The sequence below is a fragment of the Labeo rohita genome, chromosome 2 (assembly GCF_022985175.1).
Source record: "Labeo rohita strain BAU-BD-2019 chromosome 2, IGBB_LRoh.1.0, whole genome shotgun sequence".
Classification (NCBI taxonomy): Eukaryota; Metazoa; Chordata; class Actinopteri; order Cypriniformes; family Cyprinidae; genus Labeo; species Labeo rohita.
In genome coordinates this window covers 26,855,063-26,877,396 of record NC_066870.1, presented here as the reverse complement: position 1 = coordinate 26,877,396, position 22,334 = coordinate 26,855,063, and the positions used below count along the sequence as shown (strand labels likewise).

The 22,334-nt window shown below is 34.3% G+C and overlaps 1 protein-coding gene across 2 annotated transcripts; it reads left to right on the top strand.

The window, feature by feature from the left end:
• Nucleotides 1-955: 955 nt before the first annotated feature.
• On the top strand, nucleotides 956-21,359 carry mfsd14a2 (major facilitator superfamily domain containing 14A2). 2 transcript variants are annotated; one of them, XM_051136849.1, is made up of 12 exons: nucleotides 956-1,156; nucleotides 4,000-4,089; nucleotides 8,142-8,204; nucleotides 8,560-8,687; nucleotides 10,318-10,432; nucleotides 10,670-10,888; nucleotides 13,883-13,996; nucleotides 15,491-15,562; nucleotides 15,739-15,851; nucleotides 16,343-16,440; nucleotides 19,076-19,242; nucleotides 19,328-21,359. In XM_051136849.1, the coding sequence occupies exons 1-12, from the start codon at nucleotides 1,073-1,075 to the stop codon at nucleotides 19,538-19,540; spliced, it is 1,476 nt and encodes a 491-aa protein (XP_050992806.1). In that variant the 5' UTR covers nucleotides 956-1,072; the 3' UTR covers nucleotides 19,541-21,359. The 2 variants fall into 2 exon arrangements, with proteins under 2 accessions (XP_050992806.1, XP_050992797.1); XM_051136840.1 differs by having other exon boundaries at nucleotides 3,994-4,089.
• Nucleotides 21,360-22,334: the final 975 nt, after the last annotated feature.

Genomic DNA, 22,334 nt, shown 5'->3' with positions numbered 1-22,334 from the left:
TCTTAATGCATTTTTTTCCTTCTGAAGCGAAAGAAAGTGAGCGTTTGAAACTAATGTAATAGTTGCATATGAGTCCTTCAGTTGTCCTCTGTGTGAAAAGATGGATCTCAAAATTATAGTCATCGTTGGAAAGGGTTCAAATACACATGCTGGAAGACCAAAGAATTTGTGGGACCTGAATGATTTTTCTGAAGAACGGCGGGCAGTTTAACTGTTTAAAGCAAAACAAAACAAAAACACAGTATTAGCAAACAAGTGTATGTTAACTTTTGAAAAGGGTAATTTTTATAAATTCAACTATTATTTCCTCTTGTGGACTATATGTAAACATCTTTTATGTGAAATATCTTATTCAGGTCAGTACTAAATAAAAAAAATAACATGCAGTTTGTATGATCCCTCTTATTTTGGTAAAACATTTTGCAATTCTGCAAGGTGTATGTAAACTTTTGACTTCAACTGTGCTGTATATAACACTAGTGAGTAGAAATGGATAAAAAAAGATGTGTGCAGGTTGTAAACTAGAATAAATTAAAACACATTTTTTTGCTACATCTTGACTGCAAATAGTTTTGTTATAGAAATTTAAATGGAATTGTTTTAATTTTGCTGTTGGCATTTAAGGCATCCAATATAAAGTTCCAACAAAAATGATTGTGAATTACTGTCATTTATTCTTCTAAAACAAGTTTTGATAAAATAACATCCCAGAGTTTTTGCTAGACAAAACCCAGTCTGTCAGTGAGGATAACACAATAAAAACAGCACAACAGTCAGCAGTTTACAAGACAGAGGGATTCCTCATTGTTTTGTGTACCCTGTTATTACAATAAGCACTTTGGGTTCACTCGCACGGACGATGTACTCAGCCAATCAAATTGCGAGGAAAACCACTCCCGTATGAAATTAACCAATCAGAAGCCTGCATTGAAAAACATGGGCTGGACTCCCGAGAGCGAGGACTGTGGACAGGAAGTCGCTTATCTTAGCGTGGATGCTAACGGTAAACTGTAATATTTAGCCACACCTCGCAGGACCATCTCCCACAAACAAGAATGGATATAAGTTAACAATGACTGGAGAGAAAAAGAAGAAAAAGCGGCTGAACCGCAGCATTCTTCTGGCCAAGAAAATCATCATTAAAGATGGAGGCACTGTGAGTAAAACATTTCTTTGTGGCACTTAGCTATATGCTAGTCAGGGCTAGCAGGCTAAGCCAGTGTTTTTACAGGATGAGCTGTAATAAGTCCACAGTGTGTCATTTCGTGTCAGACACATTCTGGTGGTTTCGTGATGTAAAATCGTATCTCTTTACTTCGAGGAGAAATGAACAGTAATTTATGACAAACAGCCAACAGTGAAAACAACAAGCCAGCTGGCGAGAAAGCCAACCTGATCGATCATAGCTTGCGTTTTGACATCGAGTTACCTTATGCACAAACCTGGAAATGAAACTGAAGGCTTGGAATTAGAATAATGGATAATTTAGTAAGAAAAACAGTCTTTATGGTGACCATCAGTGGCAAAAGTGGGTGTCCTGTCAGGATAGAAATTAACATACTTTTTATGACATGTTGTCTTTGAGAGCTCGCCTGATGTGTTCTCAATAAGGATGATTTGTTTATGGTTTTATAATGGTGTTTTGCTTGTAAACTGATTTTAAAAGGAGTCGGTTTGGCCTTAAACTGTCAAGACAGCTGTTAATGGGCTGTCACATGTTAATAAAGCCTTCGTGAATCAAGTAGGATGTGTAGTCAATGGCATCATTGTCCATTTAAGGAAACTCTCCTCAAGACCTTTTTATCAAAGTCTTTCTCAAAAATGTCTGAAAAGACAGAAAGGGCATTAAGACGTGATCAAGCAAGAGTAAATATTGTTATACACCCTGAAAAGGTGAGAAGGTGTTTTGTTGATTGATAGTTTACTCTGTATTTGCAACCTGTGCTTATTTGCCTGGTCTTCTACAGGGTTTCAAGTTACAAAAAATATTTGTCTTAATTTCTTCACTTTTAAACATTTAAACCCTTTAGCTTTTGACATGTCAAAATTTTGACCTTTTGTTTTTGCGTACACTACCAGTCAAACATTTTTTAACAGTACGATTTTTAATGTTTTTTAAAGAGGTCTCTTCTGCTCACCAAGCCTGCTTTTAGTGAATCCAAAGTACAGCAAAAACTCTACAATTTTTAAATATTTTTGCTATTTAAAATGACTGCTTTCTATTTGAAAATATTTTAAAGTGTAATTTATTCCTGTGATTTCGAAGCTGAATTTTTTAGCATAATTACTCCAGTCACATGATCCTTCAGAAATGATTTGCTGCTAAAAATATTTATTGTTATTATTATGTTGAGTAGAATTATTTTTTTTTATTTATTCAGGTTTCTTTGATGAATAGAAAGTTCAGAAGAACGGCATTGATCTGAAATTGAAATATTTTATAACATAAATGTCTTTATTGTCACTTTTGATCAATTTAAAGCATCCTTGCTAAATAAAAATATTTATTTTTATATTTTCTTTCCCATAAAAATTATACTGACTAAATTATACTGAAAAGCTTTTGAATAGTATAATGTAGAATGTTACAAAAGCTTTTTATTTCAGATAAATGCTGACCTTTGAATCTTTCTATTCATCAAAGAATAATGAAAAAAATGTACTCAACTGTTTCAAATATTGATGATAATAATGATAAATGTTTCTAGAACAGCAAATCAGCATATTAGAATGATTTCGGAGGATAATGTAACACTAAAGACTGGAGTAATGATGCTAAAAATTCAGCTTTGAAATCACAGGAATAAATTCTGTTTTAAAATATATTCAAAAAGAAAGCAGTTATTGTAAATAGCAAAAATATTTCAAAATTATACACTTTTTGCTGTACTTTAGATCAAATAAATGCAGGTTTGGTGAGCAGAAGAGACTTTAAACATTAAAAATCTTAAAAGCACTAAACTTCTGTTCAAAAAAATGTTGGAAATTATGTGAATGTAATGAAGTGAACCACCTGACTTTGCATTTCAAATGCAATTAAAATGAAATCACAGCTTTGATTCAATAAGATATATCACAGTTTCATTGTGCAGCCTCATTTGTTTATTTAATGTTACTTTTGGTTTAATTAATGATTAGCTTTTTATCAACTTGCATCACAAACACCCTTAGTTCCATTTGGGGAAACCTCAGGTCTAATAGCTAAGAGCAAATGAATGGTAAGTTTGCACCAGGCTAAAGTATATGTTTGCTATGAAAGAAAATACTTTTTTTTTGGCCTGTCCTATGTCATTTTAAACACACTTCACAATTTCCCAGAAGTGTAAGATGGTTTTACGCTGTACCATAAACAAGTTGTACATAACAGGAGCTTTCTAATCATTGACTTACTGTACAAGTAATTAGCTTGAGGCTAATGGAAATAGACTTAAAGGTTTGACACAATAGCTATAGGTGCAAACAGTAGCTCTTCAAACTCAGCAGTTAATATTTTGATCTTCTAAACTTTATTGAGAACTTTTACAAATGCATTCAAGCTGTGTTTGCATAGTTAGCCACTTAGACACAGGCCGCAACTCTTTCTCTCCCCCATTTCTAATGACCTGTAGTGTCGAAGTCAGCGTGCAGGCTTGCTTATGTACCATTAAGTCACTTCCGATGTTCAATAAGGGTTTAGCAAGGCGGTTTTAGGGGTTAATATAGGGCATGACACTCATCCAAAGTTTGTGAAAGCTTTTGCAGTGAACTAGTATGTATGTATGTGTGAGATAATGAATTTGGCATTGTAGGCCCTTTGGACCATGTTATTGCATGCTATGATCTTGTTTATTCAGTGGTAGTAAATGGTAATAAAACATCTGTTATGTCAAATGTACTATATATCTATAATGTGTATCATAACTTCTCCCATTTCTTTGCTTTCTTTATCTATGTTGTTCACATTAAACTCTGTTTTTACTGTCATTATTAGTAATGTAAATCCTCCTTGTTTAGCCACAGGGGATTGGAGAGCCCAGTGTCTATCATGCGGTGGTGGTTATCTTCCTGGAGTTCTTCGCCTGGGGACTGCTCACCACTCCCATGCTTACGGTAAACCAGTTTTGCTTCATCTCCCTCATTCACAGTTTCAGATCAGAGAGAATTACGAGCCATGAATGTTTGCATTCATCCTCCCTTCCTTTTGCATCCATAACAAGGTGTGACATTTCCCATTGCCTGGGTCCAAGGAGCCTTGTATGAATTTTTGAATAAATGAATCCTGATCAAATGGAGAGGGCAGAATGATGCAGTTTTAGTTGATGAGAGAGGCATTGTGTCGGCAGAGCATAATGGACCCGGCGATATTAAAACAACATCAAACGGCCTCATGCTAATAATGACCTTTTTATTCTCAAGGCTAACTGGAGGGTTTGTCAGGCCACATGGTTGTAAATGAAACTGAACCTGTAATTTACTTTGTAACATTGTGCCAAGTGTTTTTATGCTGGTCAGCATGATACTATTGTTGACGCTGTGTCCAGTATAGTCACAGCATGCTACACAATGTGATATTTGCAAAACCGTTTCCCTGAAAGTGATTCGTGGCTCTGAGTGTAACCGCTGTTTCCTTATGATTTACACTGCATGCAAAGTGGAATTGCAGTTTCCTTTTCTTGAATAATGCATCAATTGAAAGCGGTCTTGGGTTTGACTTCCAGTATTGACTCGCAGAGTGAAATCTGGGCCAATCACGCCAAGCTCAGTTCAGATTAATATGTGCATTTAAATCTATATTTGATTATATATACATCGTTTTAAAGTTTGGATTAAGATTTTTTTGTGTTCCATGTTTTTGAAGGAAGTTTCTTGTTCTCATCAAGGCAAAATAAAATAAAAATACAGTAATTTACCAATTGTGAAATTCTAATTTAACAATAGTACTGTTTATTTTAGTATATGTGACCCTGGACCACAAAACCAGTCTTAAGTAGCATGTGTATATTTGTAGCAATGGCCAACAATACATTGTATGGGTCAAAATCAATAATTTTTCTTTTATGCCAAAAATCATTAGGATATTAAGTAAAGATCATGTTCTATGAAGATATTCTGTCAATTTCTTACTGTAAATAGCAAAACTTAATTTTTGATTAGTAATATGCATTGCTAAGAGCTTCATTTAGAAAACTTTAAAGGCGATTTTCTCAGTATGTTTATTTTTTTTGCACCCTCAGATTCCAGATTTTCAAATAGTTGTATCCTGGCCAAAAATGTCCTATTCTAACAAATTATACATCAGTAGAAAGCTTATTTATTCATTTTCATATGGTTTATAAATCTCAGTTTCAAAAAATTTAACCTTTTGAATGATTTTGTGGTTTAGGGTCACATATGATTTAATATTTAAAATGGAATTTATTCCTGTGATAACAAAGCAAAAAATTTAGCCGTCATTACTCCAGGCTTCATGTCACATGATCCTTCAGAAATCATTCTGATATGCTGATTTAGAGTTCAGAAGATATTCTTTATTATTATCTGGGGTTGTTTCTGGGGATTTACTTTCCACTGTGTTACCGTACAAGTATCTGCAAATATTGGCATTTTTCTTTTGTTATCAGCGTCCGTCTGTTCTGTGGTTAATTCAGCAAAATAAACACAAAACCATGTAGATTTTTATCGGCCATAGCATACAGAAGTCTGAGATCAAACTGTAATCTGCTTTTGTTTAATCTTTTAAAATAGAATTGTCAGTAATTAAAGAGAGAGTTCACCCAAAAATAAAAATTCTGTTATTAATTACTCTCCCTCACGTTGTTCCAAACCTGCAAGACCTTCATTCATCTTCAGAACACAAATGAAGACATTTTTGATGAAATCTGTGAAACTATTCCTTTAAAAACGAATGTAAGCATTTTCACCTAAAACTGTTATGCTAATTTATAATCTCAATGTTTAAAATAGAAAATTAATTATATTTTCGCTAGTGTCCGGTTTTTAGGTTGTATTACTGGCTACTGGTAGTGGCTGAAATTTAAATAGTCCCTAGTTGCTTAATGTCTTGTATATGAATAAATTGACCATTCATTGTCCTCATTTCCCAGTATGGAAGGAGGATTTGCATTTAGTCGGTGCAGTTGAGCCAGAAAGTCGCCTCGGTGCTCTTTGCTCTGGCCTTTTATTTGATTAGTAGCCTCTGATACTGAAGCACTAATGAGCCTAACAAACCCTTCCAGCTGAAAGCCGCGCTGACAAGTCTTATGTCTCAGCGAGAGGCGCAGTTTTGCTCCTTCAAACAGTGCTATCGAGCTCTGCTTCAGTGCACCCTAAAATCTGAGTGCCAAATTAACACAGCAGGTGAAATGTGTGTTCACATGCTTTGTTTTCATCTCCCAACAGAGCGACAGAACAGTCTGTTCACAGCATTCATTCTGACATTTGGAGTGGGGAACAGTAACATTACATTTCAGTACAATTCAGATTCACCCATCATTTCTTAAATGAGAAGGGAAACCAAAACATTGAAACATTAAGTGAATGTGAAGAAACATAATAAATTCCCATTTCACAGAGTGTATGATCTCTTGGATTGTGCAGATCTCAGATCTGGTCACATGCTTTGTATTTCACAATTTTTTCTTCACAGGTGCATTATGGGCTTGTTAGACTGTTTACTTTTCCACGATGTACATTTCCAACATTGACTGAAATAATAGTATCAGTAAATTTCAATAGTAGGTTTTGTTTTCGCTTATTGTATGGATCTGACCTATATACAAGCAGAATCATGTTGCAGGACAATACATAAGAAGTCGTGGAACTAAAGACTTTGCCTTTGAATTTGTATACAGGTCAATTTATTTGTTTCCCAGTCATGAAAGAACAGATCTCTTTTGTGCACTTATGTACATATGTAAAACATTGACACTGTTGTATACGGTGAGTTTAATGATTAATTGAGCTGTGGGAATCATTGTTAGAGGCCTGCACCTGCTATCAACGGCAATGACGGTGCTTGTGCTCAGCCTCAAATAGAAAGCAGTTCTCCTCTCAGAATGCACAAGTAACATTTCTGTTTCAGTACAGCCTTGACTTGTACTTTATTATGGGTTAGCATTTCAAAACGACATATTTTGTACTCAAGGTGGTTATTTTGTAACCTTTGAAAAGAAAAGCAACAGTAACAAATAACACTTATCATTTTTCTGGAAAAACACATGACCTGTTGGAACAGCAAATTTGGCTTGTGGACTTGGATATTTGACACTGACATTACAGATTACAAACATCTTTCCACCCTACTAATAATTTTTAATGCAGAAATGGAATATGTTGTATATATTCAGCCGTTTGACATTATTTAACCTTTTCGTAGCAAGTAAATATATTTATCTATTTATTAGTTTTGTGTTCTATTTAACCAAACTTGGCTATTGTTGAAACGTATGATAACATTTTTTTTAAAGGGATAGTTCACTCAAAAATGAAAACTGTTATTTATTACTCACACTAATGTCGTTCAAAACCCGTAAGGTTTTGGTTTATCTTCGGAACACAAGTTAAGATACTTTTGATGAAATCCTGAGCTTTCTGACCCTGCATAGACATCAACGCAACTGACACGTTCAAAGCCCAGAAAGGTCATAAGGACATCATTAAAATAGTCAGTGGTTCAACTGTAGTGTTATAAAGCTACAAGAATACTTTTTGTGATCAATGAAAACTACAACTTTATTCAACAATTTCTTCTCATCCATGTCTTTTTTTTTAAGATTTGTTTTTAGGCATTTTTATGCCTTTATTTGGATAGGACAGTGTAGTTGGACAGGAAGCGAAGTGGGAGAAAGAGAAGGGGGTGTCGATGCGTTAACCACGAGACTATTGGTGCCAACCTCATCCATGTCTTTAAAGTAGTCTAAAAGTTCAGTAAAATCATTGTCATGTTCATGATGTTGCATACTTTTGTATACTATTGCAAGTAAAGTCTGTGCAAATGTATTTGATGTGTCACCAAGTCCTTATTGTAACACCATTAGCAGTGCTTCTTTGAGTTCTGTCAGAGAGTGAAGCTAGTGAATAATTACCAGCTTATGGTTATTTTGTAGCCAAAAGGTTATCTGTTTACAGCGTACATTTATGGTCAATCTGTGTTTTCGTTTCAGGTATTACATCAGACATTCCCCCAGCATACATTCCTGATGAACGGACTTATTCATGGTGTCAAGGTAGGACATTGACTCCAGCCATTCAGTTTTACTCACTTTTTCCTCTTCTCCCTTTCTGATGTGCAAAGAGATAAGAGTCATGATTGTAGTTTGCTACTCTTACAGCTGCCATGTTTATTCATGATAAGCTCTGGACACGCAGTGAAGCCTAAATATGGTGAAGTGGGTACATAATGTACCATTTTTAAACCTGACTGATAAATAAGATTCTTTGATCTAGCCTGACCTGAGTGTTACTGTCAAATAGCAAGTTTGTCACATGCTGACAAGCTCTGGTCATGTCATCCAGTTGTTTTCGTAATTTTAAATGTAAATGTGCCATTTAACGGTGTCATGTGCTTTTGTGTTCACTCAGGGCCTGCTGTCTTTTCTGAGTGCTCCATTAATCGGTGCTCTGTCAGATGTGTGGGGCCGGAAGTCCTTCCTGCTGCTCACTGTGTTCTTCACCTGTGCACCCATCCCTCTCATGAAGATCAGCCCATGGTATGTATCTTATATGAAGACAAATACAGACGTGCAAAGACTCAAGACAAGTCACTGTAGAAATCTAAATCACCGACACCCTAAAGGAGAAGTTCACCTCCAGAACAAATTTACAGATAATTTACTCGCCCCCTTGTCATCCAAGATGTTCATGTCTTTCTTTCTTTAGTCGTAAAGAAATTATGTTCTTGAGGAAAACGTTTCAGGAATGTTTTCCATATAGTGGACTCCTACGGTGCCCGTGAATTTGAACTTCCAAAATGCAGCTTCAAAGGGCTCTAAATGATCCCAGCCAAGGAATAAGGAGGAGTTTTTCAGCCTACCCTAACTGTATTGACCCGGATTACACAGATTACGTATGCACATCACAGAGCTAGACGAGACGAGCATTTGAGGTTAAAAAGTATATAAATTATCTTTTTTTTTTTTTTTAAGAAAGTAACCAATCGTTTCGTTAGATAAGACCCTTCTTCCTTGGCTGGGATTGTTTAGAGCCCTTTGAAGCAGCTTTAAACTGCATTTTGGAAGTTCAAACTCACGGGCACCATAGAAGTCCACTATATGGAGATAATTCCTGTAATTTAATTGCTAAATTATCTGTAAATTTTAGTTCTGATTACAAATGGTTGTTTTCTTGACTCTTATTTAGTGCTAATATGTAGCACCTCTCTAGGCAATATAGCCAGGAGGCTTCTGCATAGATCTATATTAGTTTAAAAAATAATAATTTCACAATAATCATCAAAAATGAAGACTGCTTTATTGATGGTTAAATTAATTTCAACACCCATTTTAAAAAAAATATAATTGTATTCTAATTGTTTTATGTTGATAAAATGTTGAGTAATACAATTGTAAGTGTGCATAATGGTTGAAATAAATTAGAGTTTCGCAGATATTTTTGTCAAGTCATTCTGTCCATATAGAATAATTTTCTTTTCTACTTTATTTCATATTTTCAGTCATTTTAATACTTTTAATTAACAGTAACAACAATGTTGTACACTTAACCCTACATTGACATGGTCTTTGTTTGTTTGTTTATTTATTTGTTGATTCACTACGACTTGTGCACTCTTGGCTGTTCATTTTAATTTAATAAGATTTGTTCATATTATCATCTTAATTTTAGGCCATGGTGGCTTAAAGCTTTAAGCTTTTGTCAATTTTTGTTGTTAGGTCAGTTGTTTATTAGTATTTATTTATTTATTTATTCTTATTTATTTCAACATTTCTCACATTATCACAGTTTATTTCCTATAGTTCCTATGTAATGGTAATACAACATGACAAGAACTCAAGAGTTAAACTGTCAGAACAAATTCATCTTGATAATGTCAGATAACTTTGATAGAAATTTATGTAACAAAACATGGTCGGTTCAGAGTGTCAGTATCAGTTTTACTGGTAGCCCACTGTATGAAGAATTTTTGGGTATAGTATGTCACAGTTTACTTTATTTTGCTATTCTCACTTACATAAATGAACTATAGTGTCCTGCACCCACTAGTAAAAAAAATATCCAAAATTATATCTGGTGTCTGAATAATTGTTTGGTTTGACTGTATATTTTAAGCATTTAATTTAAGCATTTTTCTGGTGTTTTTCTCATTCTGTCTGAATCCTACAGGTGGTACTTTGCAGTGATCTCCATGTCCGGTGTGTTTGCGGTCACTTTCTCTGTGATCTTTGCATATGTGGCCGATATCACCCAGGAGCACGAAAGGAGCACTGCATATGGCTTGGTGAGAAGAGAACCATGATTCATGACTTCCTTTTGCTGTTGTGCTGTAACCGCCTTCACAGCAACTAAACATGCAACAGCAATTACTTTACAGATATTGGTTTCCTGTTGTTTTGACGGCTGTCTGTGGTTTCCTTTTTGGCCCTGCAAAGAGATGAATCTGTTAATTGCGTTGTTAAACATTTTCCTTGCGGTCATCACAGCTGATTAATCTCAAGATTCCACTCCTCTCCCACAGGTATCGGCCACTTTTGCAGCCAGTCTGGTGACGAGCCCAGCGATCGGTGCGTACCTTTCAGAGGCATATGGAGATACACTGGTGGTCATCCTTGCTACGGCCATTGCCCTGCTAGACATCTGTTTTATCCTGGTGGCGGTTCCTGAGTCCTTACCTGAGAAGATGAGACCGGCTTCATGGGGAGCCCCCATCTCATGGGAGCAGGCAGACCCCTTTGCAGTGAGTCACTTATGTCAATGAAAGCAGTCATAGTGGCAATATTCAGCTGACAGCTATGAGTAATTTATAATTTAGTACTTAAATATGAATAATAAATTCATACATTTAAATAATGAACTATAAATACATTAATTTTTTGAATACACTACATTTCAAAATTTTGGGGTGAATACATACACTGCCATTTTTTCTTTTCTTCTTCTTTCTAAGTCTCTTATGCTCATCAAAGTTCCATTTATTTGATTTAAAAATACTGAAAAAAATATATATATATATATTATTGCAATTTCAAGTAACAGTTTTCTATTTTAATATACTTTTAAAATATAATTTATTTCTGTGATGCAAGGTTCAGTCCTTGGCCCTATGTTGTTCTCTATGTACTTGCTCCCTCTGGCTTCTGTTTTTGAAAAATATGGTGTCTCCTTTCATCTATATGCTGACGATACCCAGCTTTATCTTCCTCTACAGCGTAATAATAAGTATTCTCTTCGGCCATTGTTAGATTGCCTAAATGAACTTAAGTTATGGCTTTCAAGCAATTTCTTACATCTGAACGAAAATTTCTGATCAGAAATTATTTTGTTTGGTCCTAAGGAAAATGTTGTTTTTAATTTTGATCTTGGCTTCCTCACTCTGTGTAATACAGTGTGTCAGGAACTTGGGCGTTCTATTTGACGCTAGTTTAAAGTTTGAACTTTTAAACTTTGGAATAGCCTTCCTCCTTTTATCAGACGTGCCCCCTCTGTTAGTATTTTTAAATCCTATCTTAAGACATATTTATTTACCCTGGCTTATAACACTTCTTAGTATGTTTCCTGTGCTATTCTATTGATTTTATTTGTTTGTTGATTTTCTGGTTTTTCCTTTTTTACCTGTGTTTTATTCTTTGCAAAGCACTTTGGTCAACCTTGGTTGTGTTTAAATGGGCTCTATAAACTGTTGTTGTTGTTGTTGTTGTTGTTGATGCAAAGCTGAATTTTCAGCATCATTACTCCAGTCTTCAGTGTCACATGATCCTTCGTAAATTATTCTAATATGCTGATTTATTATCAGCGTTGGAAACGGTTGTGCTGCTTAATATTTTTGTGGAAACAATGTAACATTTATCCTTAAATGAAAATGTTTAAAAATGGCATTCGAAATGTATATATTTTTGTAACACTATAAATGTTTTTACTGTCATTTTTGGTCAATTTAATATCTCCTTGCTCAACAAAATGATAGATTAAAAAAATAAATCATCACACACACACACTGCTGTACAAAAGTTTAGGATCAGTAAGATTTTTAATGTTTTTAAAGAAGATATTTCTGCTCATCAAGGCTGTTTATTTAATTAACAATACAGAAGAACAGTAATATTGTGAAATTGAATGCAGTTTAAAGATAGTGTAGTGTAGTTCATTTTAAAATAGTGTTTTTTTTTTTATTTTAATATGCTTTAAAATAATTTTATTTATGTATTTATTATAAATGTATTTATAAAACGTTAAAAAGAACAGCATTTATTAAAAGTACTGTCTAACAGTATAAGTCTTTACTATCACTTTTTATCAAACACATCCTTGCTGAATAAAAGTATTAATTTCTTTCAAACAAGGAATGAAAGTGAAAATTTACTGACCCCAAACTTTAAACAGTAGTGTATATTGTTCCAAAAAAAATCTGTTTTAAATAAATGCTGTTCTTTTTAACATTTTATAAATACATTTATAGTAAATAAATACATTTATAATAAATATATATATTTTATTTTAAAGTATGTAAAAATAGAAAACCGCTATTTATTAAATATTTATTAAATTGCTAATATTTCAGGTTTTTTTCTGCATTTTTAATTAAATAAATGAAGCCTTGATGAGGCTTGAACAAAAAAAAATTAAAAATCTTACTGACTTTTGAACAGCAGTGTGTGTGTGTGTATATATTTGTATAATATTTTATTTTATATATATATATATATATATATATATATATATATATATATATCAATTTAATATCTCCTTGCTGAACAAAATAATAATAATATAATATAATATAATATAATATTTTATTATATATATATATATATATATATATATATATATATATATATATAATAAAATATTATATTATTTTATTATTATTTTGTTCAGCAAGGAGATATTAAATTGATCAAAAATGACAAACATTTATAGTGTTACAAATGTTTCAAATGCTATTTTTAAACTTTTTCATTCAAGAATAAATGTTTCACGATTTTCACTAAAATATTAAGCAGCACAACTGTTTTCAACACTGATAATAATACGAAATGTATCTTGAGCATTAAATCAGAATATTTATAATTCTGATGTGACAATGAAGACTGGAGTAATGGCAACTGAAAATTCAGCTTTGTCATTACATAAATAAATTACATTTTAAAATATATTTAAATAGAAAATTTATTTTTAATTTTAATATTTTACAATATTACTGTTTTTACTAAAAATAAATCCTAGCTGTTAAACATTAAAGACAAAAAACTTGTTGAAATATATTTAAATAGAAAATTTATTTTTAATTTTAATATTTTACAATATTACTGTTTTTACTAAAAATAAATCCTAGCTGTTAAACATTAAAGACAAAAAACTTAAAAAAAAAAAAAAAAAAAAATGTCACCCACAATCTTTTGAACAAAAGTGTGTGTATATTACAAAATTATCAATATTACATTTTGATGGATAAATGATTATGGTTATTTAAATATTAATATTTCAATACAATATTTTAGATTTGCCCATCTAAAATGTTTTTGAAAATGCTGTTTTGCATGTTCCCACACTTGTTGCCTTAAATCACTACCAGCATCAATACTCTGATCTGCTGTACAACTGCAGGCATTTGAAGAAGAATAGCGAAGATGTCGCCTGTCATTTAATAAATGAATCATGTTGCTGTGCTGCTGCCCACTCATTTTCTCTCAGTGTCCTCCTGCCTCTGTCTCATGACGCTCTTTGTTTACAGTCCTTGCGTAAGGTTGGCCAAGACTCTACAGTTCTCCTGATCTGCATCACAGTCTTCCTGTCTTACCTGCCTGAGGCCGGACAGTATTCCAGTTTCTTCCTGTATCTCAGACAGGTACAGTCCACACCTTTTAAAAAGACACATCTGTAACTCTCTCTAATGTACAGGCATGGCGGATCTCTGAGGTTGCAGCTGCTGTTCGCTGCAGGTGGCAAGAATACACACTGACGGTTTTTTTATGCAAACACTCAAAGCTCGTTGTAGCTTAAGCAAATACAAAAAAAAAAGTGAGTCACATATCCATGAGTCATACTTCACATAGCCTCCTTCACCCTCCAAGTAAATAGTTAAGTAACTGTTCTAACTGCTTGAGATAGTCATGTCATTTTTATTCATCTTCCACTGAACATAAAGTGCATCAGTTTCGCAGAAGGCCTTCTGCCCATATTTCAGAGCAGAGCGTCATGTGGTTTTGTGAGATGCATGCATACAATACCACAGGCCAGATGTATGTGCATCTGATCACTGCAGTTCTTAGAAACATCATTACGTACTACCGTCTGACTGACAGTTACTGCAAAATAATATACTGGAAATTACATTACTGGAAATATCTAAATATCTATCTAAATAAGGAAACAGCATGAATGACACTGTATGCTGCTGGTGTTTAAGGGTTTTTATATTAATAAATCAGAGGTTTATTTCACAACAATGTTATTAAAACAAATTTTTTCTTCATTGAAATAAAGCTGAAATATACCTTAACTAAAATTAGTACTGATGTACTAAATACTTACTAAGAACTAAATTAAAATGAAAACTAAGACAGAAATAAAAAGAAACAATTAAAAAATACTTTTAAAAATAATAAAAATGACAAAAGCACATAAAATTACTCGGACGATGTAATATATTAGATTAAAACCTTAAATACTTTTAAAAATCCTAAAATTATAAACTAAATTCAAACTAAGACAGAAATAAAAAGAAACAATTTAAAATATTTTTAAAAATAATAAAAATGACAAAAGCACATAAAATTACTAGGAAGATGTAATATATTAGATTAAACCCTTAAATACTTTTTAAGTACTAAAATTATTAACTAAATTAAAACTGAGACCGAAATAAAAAAGAACCAATTTAAAATTTTATATTTTTTTTTAAATATTAAAAATGACGAAAGCACATAAAATTACTAGGATGATGAAGTGTATTAGATTAAAACCTTAAATTACTTTTAAATACAAAAATTATTAACAAAATTAAAACTGAGACGAAAAAAAAAAAAGATAAACAATTTTTAAAATTATTTTTTAGAATAATAAAAATGACAAAAGCACATAAAATTACTAGGACGTAGGATGTAGTATATTAGGTTAAAACCTTAAATTGCTTTTAATTACTAAAATTATTAACTAAATTAATTAAAAAAATAAATAAATAAAAGGTAATTAAAAATGTTAATAAATAATACTAAAATAACACCATTATTAACACAGTTAGATTCACTGGTTTGCCAGACACTGAATGTTTTGTACCTAAATCATAAGATCTTCTTAAACTGTGTAATTTTTCAACAACCCAACTTTCTTCACTTCCCAGGTCATTGGATTTACATCGGAAACAGTTGCTGCCTTCATTGCAGTGGTGGGAATCCTGTCCATCTTGGCTCAGGTTGGTTTCCAGGCTTTTTTCCATCCATTCCATTGTCAGTTAGCGTTGCCTGACTCTGAGCAGCACAGCGTGTGTTCATTCACACTAATCTGCTCGCTGTGCAAGTGCGTCAGGCTTTATGTTGTAAATGGAAGCCACTGAAGATTCAAAGAATAATGGTTCATCTCTCTGTGCAGACGGTTGTCTTGGGAATCCTGATGCGTTCCATAGGGAATAAGAACACTATCTTGTTAGGCCTGGGCTTTCAGATCCTACAGCTGGCCTGGTACGGCTTTGGCTCCCAGCCTTGGTAAGTCGATCATCTAGAAAGCCATTAGAGGGCAGCAAACTCTTCCTTTGACATGGTACTGCTCAGTTTGTAATCGGATTTGCACTTGAAATCAGTATTTATTGTGGTGTGTCATCAGCTTTATTTATAGCACTTGAATGACATTTTGGGGAAAAAAAAAGGAAATAAGACCAGATGTTAAGTCCTGCTTATGTGACTCATTTATCATGCATTAATTTTTTTTTTATTAGTTCTCGCTTTTCTTGAGAATCGAACACGTGACCTTGGTATTGCTAGTACCATGATTTATTCTTTGAACTATAGGAAAGCTATCATCAAGTTATCAATCTGTGTCTTTTGGCTGAAACTCAAATAGACAAGTAAACATGACCTCAGCAGTGTGTGTTTTGGATCAGTGCATGTTCCTGAAACCAGTTACACATGCACGTAAGCTAAAACAGAGCCTGTTTGTGTGACTGAGAGAGAATCTGATGGTTGATTTGTCTCTTAAGGATGATGTGGGCCGCTGGAGCCGTTGCTGCCATGTCCAGCATCACCTTCCCAGCAATCAGTGCCATAGTGTCCCGCAACGCAGACCCCGACCAACAAGGTGAGATATGTGCAGCCACACCACAGAAACAGTAGCAAAAAGTGTCCAATCTTAATATTAAAACACAAAATCCTTTGGCTGGCACATTTAGTTAAACTTAGCGGCACAGCAAGATTATCATAAGCCACTGTTTATTGTTATTGCCTGGTAATCAGGATAATACACAATCAGCCAGTACAGAATAAACCTGTTCAGTTTGCTTTTAGGGGTGGGCGATATGGGGGAAAATATCATATCATGATTTTTTTTTTAAATATCATGATTCTGTCATGTTGGAATTAGTATTTTGCAAGTTGTCTAAGCAGTACAGCCAAACTAATTTCCCTTTTTAAAACAAGAAAAAACAAGCAAAGCCTTTCAAGGTCACAAAGTATAAAATAAAAAAAGAACTGTACTGCACCGAATTGTGGTCGACACTAATAAGCCAGTTTTTATGTTATGGCTGATGGATAAGTTAGGTTAGGATAAGTTAAAGGTGCAGTATGTAATATTTAGGAGGGGAACTATTGACAGAAATCCAGTATAATATATACAACTATGTGTTCAGAGGTGTATAAAGACCTTACATAATGAACCGTTATGTTTTTATTACCTTAGAATGAGCAGTTTCTATGCACAAACAGCACTGTGGGACTGTGGGTCCCCTTACATGAAAGTTGCTGTTTTGTGCTGCCGTGTTTCTACAGTAGCCCTAAATGGACAAACTGTTCTACGGATCATGTTTCAGCACTGTTCTTGCCAATAAAACACTGACACAATTATGAACAAGTAACAGTAATATTCGCAATAACATATCGGTTTTCTGAATAATTATGTACATATAATTCCTTAATTTACCTTTGTAAAGAAACTTCATTGCTTGACTCTCTCAGATGACAACATCTTTGTCCTGACATCTGTGTGCAATTCGCTGCCTCACCGCTAGATCCTGTTGAAATTTACATGAAATTAAGTATTATTTTGTGTAAATGTATAATAATACACTAAAATCTAAAATAATTTCAAATAAATACACTACAGTATAAAACCTTTGACTTTGTAAGATTTTATTTGATGCTTATGAAAGAAGTCTCTTATTCTTACAAAGGCTGCATTTATTATGATCAAAAATGCAGTAAAACAGTAATATTGTGAAATTATTACAATTCAAAACAACTGTTTTCTATTTTGTTTAATATATTCATACACAAAATCCTCTGGCTGGCACATTTAGTTAAGCTTAGCCACAGAAAGATTATGATAAGCCACTGTTTATTGTTATTACATGGTAATCAGGATAATATACAATCAGCCAGTGCAGAATAAACCAGTTCAGTTTACTTTTAACCCAATCTGAATTTGAAGTTTGTTGAATTATTGTTAAGGATGCACAGAATTGTGGGTTGATGCTAATAAACTGATTAGTTGTTTTAATATTATGGCTGATGGTTAAGTTACTAAAATCTAAAATAATTGAAATTGTAGAACAAACAATACACTATAGTTTAAAATAAAAGAAGTCTCTTATTTTTACAAAGGCAGCATTTATTATTATCAAAAATGTAGTAAAGCGTTGGCACGATAGCCTTGTGGACGGTGCGCTGACATACAGCACCGCTGCGCTACAGGCGTCCCGTGTTCGAATCCCGACTCGAGGACCTTTCCTGATCCTGCCCCCTATCTCTCTCCCACTTCGCTTCTTGTCCATTCTGATCTGTCCTGTCATAATAAAGGCTAAAAATGCCAAAAATAAATCTTTACAAAAAAAAAAAAATGTAGTAAAACCATAATATTGTGAAATAACAATTCCATAACTCCAGTCTTCAGTGTCACATGATTCTTCAGAAATCTTTCTAATATGTTGTTTTGGTGCTCAAGAAACACTACATTATTTTATTATATTATGTTGTATTATATTATACACAAAAGTTCTTTCTGGTCCTCAAATCTGATTGGCTGATAAGAGTGAGATATTAGAGGGATATCAGAACTCCAACAGCCATTTCACAGTTTGTAATCGTATCACTCCGCTTGCGGTGCGTCTTACAACGAGTGTAATGGCAGACTCCCAAATCCAGTATGATTTTTTAAATATTACTGTTTTTGTGTCAAGGAATGTAGTTTTAAGAGGTTTTCAGGCAAGAATGTACTTGTTTGTAGTTCAAATATGCAGTTTGTTAATAAAGATAACATCTGTTTGAATATCTGTGTTGAGGTTTTCGGACATGTGAGCTCCAGGGCGTTAGCGACCATTCAATGCTTATGAATCCGCCTGAGAGCAGTCTCACCTCGGCCAGATCCATGTGAATAAAAATTCAAAAGCACAGCATTTTGTAACAGTGCCTTTACTGTTACTTTTGATCATTTTAAAGTGGTAGTTCACCCTAAAAAGACTCTTTCTTTAACTACTTGCCCTCATGTCATTCCAAACAAATTCCTGTAAGACCTTTGTTCATCTTTGGAACACAAATTAAGATATTTTTGTTGAAATCTGAGAGCTTTCAGACTCTGCATAGACAGCAATGCAACTAACACGTTCAAAGCCCAGAAAGGTAGTAAGGACATTGTTAAAATAGTCCTGACATATAACCTGTTTACTTTTTTTAATGAAGTGATTGGAAAAATGCACTCTTATTCAATTTGTCCTGTTTCTCAGGTGTGGTGCAGGGGATGATCACAGGAATCCGAGGGCTGTGTAACGGTCTAGGTCCAGCGCTGTACGGCTTTGTCTTCTACCTGTTTCACGTGGAGCTCAGTGAAATGGACCCCGCAGAGAGCCCAGAGAAGGGTGCCAAACTCAACATGGCCAACCCTACAGACGAGGTGAGCGATAATGCGCATTAAGAAATCTGTCTATATTACAAAACAACCACCTTCAACAAATCTCTTTCTGTCCGTGCCTTTTCAGAGTGCCATCATCCCCGGCCCTCCCTTCCTGTTCGGAGCGTGCTCTGTGTTGCTATCCCTACTGGTTGCTCTCTTCATCCCAGAGCACAACACCCTCAACCTGCGGCCCGGCAGCTACAAGAAGCACAACAATGGCGCACAGAGCCACTTACACAGTTCGCAGGGCGGACCCTGCGAGGGCAAGGAGCCTCTACTGGAGGACAGCAGCGTATAACCCCACTGACGAGGGGGGCGGGCAACGGACCCCAAACCCCCTCACAATCACCACCCCAACCTCCCCGAACGCACGCGAGCAGCGCACCTTTTACACAAGATGACATCACCGTCCTCTCTTGGAACTGGTGCAGATATTACAAGTGCGTAACTGGGCCAACCGGGAGCTGACCTTGGCCTTGAGGAACAGGAAGTGGAGCTAAAGACATTTTGCCTTGCACAAGTGAGGGAAATGCGAGCAGACGCAGTTGTGTGCCGATACAGACTTGGTGACGGTTTTCCTCATTTTTACTGTTACGTAGTTTTTTGTGTTTTTTTTTTTTTTTTTTTTTTCCTCTCTCTTTCAGAATTTCAACGTAAATTATATAAATGTTCCTCGTCCAAAGACCTGGTAACTGTAACAATAGGGAACGTGTCTGTCGTGACGTTACAGGCTAACTTTTGATGTGCTGCTTTCTACTGGTTCTTCTTGGTTTTGTACTACAGATTGAAAAGAAGAGCGCTGCTGGTGAAAAGCGTCTGTTTTCTCTTTAAAACGCAACCAGAAAATGTAAGAAAGAAGGTCATCAGCATCATTTCACACAGTCATCGCTGTTGTATCATGCCCTGCACATCAGATAAAATGGTTTGTACTTCCTCTCCTTTGCTATCATGAGTGAGAGGTCTGTCAAAATTCACGCAGGGGGAATTAAAGTTGCCTTTAAGTGACTTTCTATCGCAATTACCAAACCCAGATGAAGACTACGCTCTGAAAAGGGTCAATCGTATCGCTCCTGTCGGAGCTTGCGCATATTTCATATTTCCCATCTATCGTCCGCCTCGCCACCAGAACTCCCTGTGAACGTCAGCACTGCCATGTTACAACAGGCTAGCAGGGTTACGAGCTTACTGACCGCATACCTAGTTTTCATATTACTGCAAGCACTGATGTGGGTGGAATAGCTTCTCTAGATCAAGTGAATTAATATCACACATGCTGCTACTGTAGGATGTACAAGGTTACAAAGTTCTGTGGTATTATACTAGACTCTAAACGTGGTATTTCTATTAGAGCTGAGCTTTTCTGGGCACGTCGTTGTAATTTTAGACCCCAAATTTTGTGGCCGATTTCTATTTGCGGTGCATTTTTCTTTCTGGTGAGACAAACTTTAAATATTTTTTATCAAATCTCAACATGAACGTTTTTTGTTTTTTTTTTTTTTTTTTTTTTTTTTTGTTTTTTTTTTTTCATGAGAAAACCTCAAGTGCATTCAGATCATGTTTTGTTTTGTTTTTTTTAAACCAGTCTCTAGGTTTTGTTTATTTGGTTTTAGGTGCCATACCTATGACTTTATTTCTGTCTGTGTGTGTGTTTTTATTCATTTGTGTGTTTGACTTTTTGGTTTTCTTTTACTATTTTCAAGACAAATCCACAAGATGTTCTACAGGCTTAGTCGTGTTGTTTTTAAGCTAACATTTTGGACCATTTATGCTCTCTTACAGCATTGAAAACCATGTAAATGTTATTTAAAATGGACTGAAAAGGTTTTGTCCTTTATTTTGCATCGATCTGTATGACCAAATTTTAAAGGAATTCTGTGTTTATATCCTACCAAGGAACAGAGACAATGATTATCATCCTGTTTTGTACCTGCGTAATTCTCTCCACTAGCCACTAACTTGCAAAGAAATCTGGTGTTTGCCTTCAAAAAAATAAAGCCAATTAATTTGTGCCTAAAATGTGCTCTAAAAGAATAGAAACAGTATATGTGAATGGTGAACCGGCTGTAAATATTAGGAACTAATGAGAAACTATTTATTAAAAGTTTATTGATATTGAAGTCTTTGTGTTTTCTTCAAAAAAAAAATAAATAAATAAATAAATAAAAAATAATAATAATAAATAAAAAAAAATATATATATATATATATATATATATATATATATATATATATAATTTTTTTTTTTGTCTCTCTTAGTACAAGCAATGTTCAGGGTTTAACATAATGTTGGCATCATTTAAAGCAGCCAAAGTTTGATATTTCTGTAAAAATGTGTGCTGCATTAGGGCAATCAGTCTTCCTGACATCTTCCTCCCATTTCTGATAACTCAAATGTGACCCTGGACCACAAAACCAGCTTTAAGTAGCATGAGTATATTTGTAGCAAAAGGCAAAAATACATTGTATGGGTCAAAAGTACCAATTTTTCTTCTATGCCAAAAATCAAGATATTAAGTAGAGATTATGTTCCATGGATATATTTTGTAAATTTCCTACCACCAAACCTAATTTTTGATTAGTAATATGCATTGCTAAGAACTTAATTTGGACAAATTTCTCAATATTTTTATTTTTTATTTATTATTTTTTTTGCAACCTCAGATTCCAGATTTTCAAATAGTTGCATCTCAGCCAAATATTGTCCTATCGTAACAAACAGTAAGCTTATTTATTTTAAAAAAAAAATGTTAAATTGACTGGTTTTGTGGTCCAGGGTCACAAATGTTTAAAGACACACCTGTACTGCTTTGAAAAAGCATGTTAATCCAGCAGAGGGTAGCAGTGTCCAGCATATTTGTAAAGTGGACGTGATGCAGCTGAAGACATTTGTGGTTTTGCTCAAAACAAGTTTCTTTCGCCTTTCGTGATGCGGATTCGATGCTGGTGTATATGCCATTTTTTTGGACTAATATGAAGTCAGTATAGTAGCTGACGTAATTTTCCCACCAACAGCAGCATGTGACAGAAATGCCTCTGACAAGATGGTGGAATCACACATGATAAGTGAGAAACAAACAGTTTGAAGAGACGAGT

Coding starts and splice junctions, on each gene's coding strand:
- mfsd14a2 (XM_051136840.1), top strand. CDS start 1,073: ATGACTGGAGAGAAAAAGAAGAAAAAGCGGCTGAACCGCAGCATTCTT. Junction 4,090..8,141: donor TCACCACTCCCATGCTTACG/GTAAACCAGTTT, acceptor TTTTCGTTTCAG/GTATTACATCAGACATTCCC. Junction 13,997..15,490: donor TCTTCCTGTATCTCAGACAG/GTACAGTCCACA, acceptor TTCACTTCCCAG/GTCATTGGATTTACATCGGA.